The sequence below is a fragment of the Thamnophis elegans genome, chromosome 6 (assembly GCF_009769535.1).
Source record: "Thamnophis elegans isolate rThaEle1 chromosome 6, rThaEle1.pri, whole genome shotgun sequence".
Taxonomy (NCBI): domain Eukaryota; kingdom Metazoa; phylum Chordata; class Lepidosauria; order Squamata; family Colubridae; genus Thamnophis; species Thamnophis elegans.
Window position 1 is genome coordinate 6,028,781 of NC_045546.1, and position 7,800 is coordinate 6,036,580.

At 42.4% G+C, this 7,800-nt stretch overlaps 1 protein-coding gene across 1 annotated transcript in view; it reads right to left on the reverse strand.

Annotated features, from left to right (window-relative positions):
• Nucleotides 1-976, reverse strand: part of CCDC90B (coiled-coil domain containing 90B) — an 11,553-nt gene extending 10,577 nt beyond the window's left edge. Inside the window, exon 1 of the mRNA XM_032219222.1 lies at nucleotides 819-976. Within this exon, the coding sequence (XP_032075113.1) occupies nucleotides 819-891 (73 nt within the window). The 5' untranslated portion in view covers nucleotides 892-976. The remainder of the gene's footprint in view (nucleotides 1-818) is intronic.
• Between the last annotated feature and the right edge of the window lie 6,824 nt (nucleotides 977-7,800).

Genomic DNA, 7,800 nt, shown 5'->3' on the forward strand with positions numbered 1-7,800 from the left:
TATCTATCTATCTAATCTCTATCTATCATCTACCTACCTACCTACCTACCTACCTACCTACCTACCTACTAACCATCCTATCCTATCATCTATCTATTTGTCGTCTGTCTATCTATCTATCTATCTATCTATCTATCTATCTATCTATCTATCTATCTATCATCTATCTATCTATCTATCTATCTATCTATCTATCTATCATCTATCTATCTATCTATCATCTATATCTATCTATCTATCATCTATATCTATCTATCTATCTATCTATCATCTATCTATCTATCTATCTATCTATCTATCTATCTATCTATCTATCTATCTATATCTCTATCTATCTATCTATCTATCTATCTATCTATCTATCTATCTATCTATCTATCTATCTATCTATCTATATCTCTATCTATCATCTACCTACCTACCTACCTACCTACCTACCTACCTACCTACTAACCATCCTATCCTATCATCTATCTATTTGTCGTCTATCTATCTATCTATCTATCTATCTATCTATCTATCTATCTATCTATCACCTATCACCTATCTAGAGAGAGCAACGAAGCACGAACTAAATCCAAACTAATATCTGTCTAAACTGAGTTTCAAAAGTAGTTTTCAACCCAGGGGTTGATTTTCTTTCAATAGATTGGGTTAACATCAGATGCAACACTTCAGGATATTTCTCAGATATAAGTCGGAGAAATTATCGAGCCAAAGAGCATCATCATTTGGGAAGAGACCCAGGCGAAAGACACTTGCAGTCTCGGTTTATCAGATTGCAAGCGACCTGGTGAAGAAGCTACACGTTGTCTCACCTCTGAACCGTGCAGCAAAGCTCTGGATGTCCCGCAGCAACAGACTCACAACCCTCGGACCCGTGGGCAGCATCTTCCCACCGGCTTCTTGCTGGAAACTCAGAATTGACACCCAAAGCAAGTCTAAAGAGAAAAGGAAAATGGACTTCCGGCCTGGAACCCCGTGGCTCTCTGGGAAATGTAGTTTGTTTTTAATCGAACCGGCGTTCTTGTCGTCTCCCTCTTCTGGCCTCAAAGCACGATGGGAAATGTATGCCGAGCGGATTGCGGCGTTAGGTGCGAAAATCCCGACCACTAGATGTCAGTCGAGAGCCAACACATTCTCTTCCCTTCCTCCCCGCTTTTGCAGATTAACAGATTTAACAGAGTTGGAAGGGACCTCGTAGGTCATCTAGTCCAACCCCCAGCTCAAGCAGGGGACGCTATACCATTTCTGACAGTTGGCAGTCCAGTCTCTTCTTGAAAGCTTCCAGGGATGAAGCTCCCACAACTAAAAAAGGCAACTTCTGTTCCATGGGTTGATTGTTCTCACTGTCAGAAAAGTTCCCCTTATTTCCAGGTTGAATCTTTCCTTGGTCAGTTTCCATCCATTATTCCTTTGTCTGGCCTTCGGGTGCTTTGGAAAATAGTTTGATTCCCTCCCCTTATCTCTGTGGCAGCCCCTCAAATATTGGAAGACTGCTATCATGTCTCCCTTTGTCAGATCAGATATAATAACCCCTAGCAATGATCAATCCAAATGCTTTTATTTTTAATACTACTAACTTAACATAGGCGAAAGAAGAAGGGGACGACAGAGAATGAGGTGGCTGGATGGAGTCACCGAAGCAGTTGGCGTGAGTTTAAATGGACTCCAGAGGATGGGAGAGGACAGGAAGGCCTGGAGGAACATTGTCCATGGGGGTCACAATGGGTCAGACACAACTTTGCAACTAACAACAACAAACTCAACAGAACATGAAGTATATGAGATAAAGCTGTTTTGATGTTTTGTGTAAGCCACCCAGAGTCCTTCGGGAATTGGGCGGCCTATAAATTTAATCAATTCAATTCAATTCAATTCAAGCATATCTAAAATGAGATGTGGCCTCCAGACACGATGGGCATGTAAATCGAATCTAATATAATCAAATAAAAATAACCCACAAGAATCTCTTTCTATTCCAGACGGCTTCTTTTGTTTCAGTCAAATATTGACAAGCTACTTTTCCGTCAACCAATTCAACGAACTTACTTGTAGAATCGGTTTGGATCAGAAGAACAGAACATCTATTCTGACTCTCTCCTACGGCAGGCCCCATCATTCTGAGCCAACATGTTTAGGCAAATGGGAGTTGGAGTCCCAACAGGCAGCTCCAGTTTAGAGAGCTCAGCACCACGAAAATTTGGAGAGGTGAATTTGGAACTTTGGAGAAAAGCTGTAGTTTTAAATTGCTGATCTACGTAGTGCTTGACTTACAACAAGTGAGCCCGAAATTTATGTTGCTAAGCGAGACAGTCGTTCAATGAATCCCTGCAATTTAAGTTAGTAGCACGGTTGTTAAGGGAATCCGGCTTCCCCATTGCTTGTCAGAAGGTCGCAAAAGAGGATCGTGTGACACACACACACACACCGGTATGTTGCAACCGTCATAAATATGAGTCAGTTGCCAAGCGTACGAATTTTGATCACAGGACCACGAGGAGGCTGCCACGATCGTCAGTGTGAAAAACGATCCGAAGTCGTTTTTTTCCAGTGCCGTCGTAACTTTGAATGGCCACTAAACGAATGGTTGTATGTCAAGGACTAGCAGTAGTCAATAAGTTTTACTTTAAACTGTTTTTGAAGAAACACAGTTCTAGGCTGCATCAACAGAGGGAGAGAATCAAGATCACGTGAAGGGTTAGTGCCACTTTATAATGCCTTGGTGAGGCCACACTTGGAATACAGCATCCAGTTTTGGTCGCCACAATGTAAAAAAAGATGTGGAGACTCTAGAAAGAGTGCAGAGAAGAGCCACAAAGATGATTAGGGGACTAGAGACTAAAACATATGAAGAATGGTTGCAAGAACTGGGCATGTCTAGTTTAATGAAAAGAAGGTCTAGGGGAGACATGATAGCAGTCTTCCAATATCTCAGGGGTTGCCACAAAGAAGAGGGAGTCAAACTATTCTCCAAGGCACCTGAGGGCAGGACAAGAAGCAATGGGTGGAAACTAATCAAGGAGAGAAGCAACTTAGAACTAAGGAGAAATCTCCTGACTGTTAGAACAATTAACCAGGGAAACAACATTGCCTCCAGAAGTTGTGAATGCCCCAACACTGGAAGTCTTTAAGAAGATGTTGGATAGCCATTTGTCTGAAATGGTATAAGGCAGAGGTGTCAAACTCAGTTTCATTGAGGGCCACATCAGGGTTGTGTTTGACCTCAGGGGAGGGAGTGGGTGTGGCCAGGGTGGGCATGGCCTGCTCGCTCTCACTCATATTAGGGGCGCCTCTGGTGGGCCGAGTGCTCTGCCAGCGAAAACGGGCTCCCGAGTTGTTTTCGGCTACAACAGCCTCCTGCATCCCTCCCGAGCTCTGTTTTCGCTGGCAGAGGCACCGCAGGCCGGTCCTTTGCTGTTTCCAGGGCAGCCCTGCGGGCCAGATCTAAACACCCCACGGGCCAAATCTGACCCCCGGGCCTTGACTTTGAATACCCTAGTAGAGGGTTTCCTGCCTGAGCAGAGGGTTGGACTAGAAGACCTCCAAGGTCCCTTCCAACTCTGTCTATTCCATTCCATTCTATTCTGTTATTTCCTATTCTATTATTTTCTGTGATTTCCTATTCTATTCTGTTCTGTTCCATTCTATTCTATTCCTATCTCTTATTCTATTCTAATTCCATTATTCTATTCTATTCCTATCTCTTATTCTATTCTAATTCCATTATTCTATTCTATTCCATTCCATTCTATTCTAATTCCATTATTCTATTCTATTCAATTCCATTCTATTCTATTCCTATTTCTTATTCTATTTTAATTCCTTCATTCTATTCTAATTCTATTCTAATTCCATTCCATTCTATTCTATTATTCCCTATTCTATTATTTTCTATTATTTCCTATTGTGTTCTGTTCTTTTCTATTCTATTCCTATTTCTTATTCTATTCTAATTCCATTCCATTCTATTCCTTTCCATCTTCTCTTCTCTTCCCTTCCCTTCCCTTCTCTTCTCTTGCTTTCCATATTCTATTCTATTCTATTCCTATTTCTTATTCTATTCTAATTCCTTCATTCTATTCTAATTCTATTCCATTCTATTCTATTATTTCCTATTCTATTATTTTCTATTATTTCCTATTGTGTTCTGTTTTTTCTATTCTATTCCTATTTCTTATTCTATTCTAATTCTATTCTATTCTATTCTATTCTATTCTATTCTATTCTATTCTATTCTATTCCTTTCCATCTTCCCTTCCCTTCCCTTCCCTTCTCTTCTCTTCCCTTCTCTTCCCTTCTCTTCTCTTGCTTTCCATATTCTATTCTATTCTATTCTATTCTATCCCTATTTCTTATTCTATTCTAATTCCTTCATTCTATTCTAATTCTATTCCATTCTATTCTATTATTTCCTATTCTATTATTTTCTATTATTTCCTATTGTGTTCTGTTTTTTTCTATTCTATTCCTATTTCTTATTCTATTCTAATTCCATTCTATTCTATTCTATTCTATTCCTTTCCATCTTCTCTTCCCTTCCCTTCCCTTCCCTTCTCTTCTCTTCTCTTCCCTTCTCTTCCCTTCCCTTCTCTTCCCTTCCCTTCTCTTCCCTTCTCTTGCTTTCCATATTCTATTCTATTCTATCCCTATTTCTTATTCTATTCTAATTCCTTCATTCTATTCTAATTCTATTCTAATTCTATTCTAATTCTATTCTAATTCCATTCCATTCCATTCTATTCTATTATTTCCTATTCTATTATTTCCTATTCTATTATTTTCTATTATTTCCTATTGTGTTCTGTTCTTTTCTATTCTATTCCTATTTCTTATTCTATTCTAATTCCATTCCATTCCATTCTATTCTATTTCTTTCCATCTTCTCTTCTCTTCTCTTCTCTTCCCTTCCCTTCTCTTCTCTTGCTGTCCATATTCTATTCTATTCCTATTTCTTATTCTATTCTAATTCCATTCCATTCCATTCTATTCTATTCCTTTCCATGTTCTCTTCTCTTCCCTTCCCTTCTCTTCTCTTGCTTTCCATATTCTACTCTATTCTATTCCATTCTATTCTACTCTATTCTACTGACATTTTCCCGCTATCCGTTCTGATTCCTTTTAAAGAGCATTTTGGGCGCCGCAGTGCTCTAAGACCCTGAACTTTCAGTTTCATTTTTGGGAAGCTCATCTCATAAGGTCAAGTGTTATTGTGGACCTTGAGAAGAAATTCCAACTTGACCTATTTGTGCTGTTTTTTTTAAAGGTCCACGGGTTTTTCCCCTCCACTTATGGTCCAAAATACATATGGACTTGGTGAACCTCTTTTGATGGAATTGACCTTTTCCGATGTGTTTATCGGCTTTACTGGATATTTTCTTCCTCCTGGTTTTTCTGTTCGGTCAAAAAATGTACCCCGCTAAGTGATGCAGGGAGGATGCCCTTTTATCCTATTGCTAGTAAAAACAAACAACCCATGATACGTAGACCTCGAATGATTGCTTGAACTTCTGATGATGTCAGGGGATATTCAGAATTTTTCAGGGGAAGCTGATAAATCATAGACTGGTGATCAGTAGGTGGCATAAAACGCCTTGGGAAAATACGTATCTTTTGAGCTCAACCCTAAAATACATTAAGGGACCTATTTCAATGTCAATACAATTTCTTCTCTAATGTGGAACCACTAGAGAAATAGCTGAGCTGATGTTCCTCTGATGTCCTCAGACTGCTGGACAGACTGTGTAGGAGGAGGTAATCTTCCTTCCTTCCTTCCTTCCTTCCTTCCCTCCCTCCCTCCTCTTCCTTTTCCTTTCTCCCTCCCTTCCTCTCATCTTCCTTCTTTCTTCCCTTACTCCTTCCTCCCTCCCTCCCTTTTCCTTTCACTCTTCCCATCTCTCCCTCCCTCCTTCCGTCCTTCCTCCCTCCCTCCCTCTGTCCCTTCTTCCCTTCCCCCCTCTCCCCCTTCCTTTCTCATTTGTCCCTCCCTCCTTCCCCCTTCCCTCTTTTCCTTTTCCTCTCATTTCCCCCCATTCCCTCCCCTTCCTTTTCCCTTCTCCTCCGTCCCTCCCTCTTTTCCTTCCTCCCTTATTTCTTTCCTCCTCCCTCCATTCCTTTCTTCCCCCTTCCTCCTTTCTTTCCTTCCTCTCTTCCTCCCTCCCTTCTTTCCTCCCTTCCTTCTTTCCTCCCTCCCTTCTTTCCTTATTCCTCCCTCCCTCCCTTCCTTCCCCCTCCCTTCTCCCCTTCCTCCCTTTTCCTTCCCCCTTCTTTCTTTCCCCCTCCCTCCTTTTTTCCTTCCTTTCTCCCTCCCTCCCTTCTTTCCTCCCTTCCTTCTTTCCTCCCTCCCTTCTTTCCTTATTCCTCCCTCCATCCCTTCCCCCTCCCTTCTCCCCTTCCTCCCTTTTCCTTCCCCCTTCTTTCTTTCCTCCTCCCTCCTTTTTTTCCTTCCTTTCTCCCTCCCTCCCTTCTTTCCTTCCTCCCTTCTTTCCTTACTCGTCCCTCCATTCCTTCCTTCCCTCCCCATCCCTTCTCCCCTCCCTCCCTTCTTTCCTTCCCCCTCTCTTCTTTCTTTCCTTTCTTTCTTCCTCCCTCCCTCCCTTCTTTCCTTCCTCTCTCTCACCCTTCCTTTCTCACTTCTCCCTCCCTCCTTCCCCCTTCCCCCTTCTCCTTTTCCTCTCATCTCCCCCCATTCCTTCCTCTTCCTTTCCCCGTCTCCTCCGTCCCTCCCTTTTTTCCTTCTTTCCTTACTCCTCCCTCCATTCCTTCCCCCTCCTTTCTTTCCTTTCTCTCTTCCTCCCTCCCTTCTTTCCTTCCTCCTCCTTCCCTCCTCCCTTCCCCCTCCCTTCCCCCCTCCCTCCCCTCCTTCTTTCCTTCCTCCTTCCTTCCTCCCTCCCTCCCACCCTCCCTCCCTCCTCCAACCTTCTAATCAATGGGGAAACCAGATTCACTTAACAAACCGTGTTACTAATTGAAGCACTGCAGCGATTCACTTAACAAACGAGGCGAGAAAAGTCGTAAAGTGGAGCAAAACTCCCTGAACAAATTTCTCACTTCACAACATAAATGTTGATCTCAGTTGTGGTCATAAGTTGAGGACTACCTGTCCTTTTCAAAGGCAGCCCCATGGAGACCCCTTTAACAAACCTACTGCCATCCAAAGCGGAAACTTTCTTAATAAGCCTCAATAACACGCAAAAACCCAAAACAGCTTGAGCCAAGGAAGAAAGAGGTGGTGGGTTTGTGTTTTGTAAGTCAAGTCTCTTGTGCTGTACATCCATTTGATTCTTCCTACAGCTTGAAAGGTAGGGAGGGAGGAGGTTGCGGGACTGTGGTCTGTTTTCATTTTTAAATATTGCACAATGGCTCTCTGTGTTACGCAACCGTTTTATGGGGTGACATTATAGTAAGCAGCCTGACACTTACCAGTTCCCTGATCAAATCAATTCCCGAGGCTTGTAAACAAAGTTGTTGAACTCAAATGTATCTCAGGGCAGAATTAAACTGGTGATTAGGCCTCCTCACTTTGTCTAGTGTGTCTGTGTTTGTAGGTGTGCATGCTTGACTTGGTGTTTGGTGAAATGGCCTTACTAGGTCCTTAAAAGATTGCTTTGTGCTTGCCCCTACTTGTAAAACCTTCAAGCATTATTTGGGTCAGCTGGCTTCGTGGATAGAGGAGAAGGAAAAAACATCCCTTATTCTCCATTCTTTGTTGTTGTTAGTTGTGTAGCCGTGTCCCACACATCGCAACCCCCTGGACAACGTTCCTCCAGGCCTTCCTGTCCTCTACCATCCTCTGGAGTC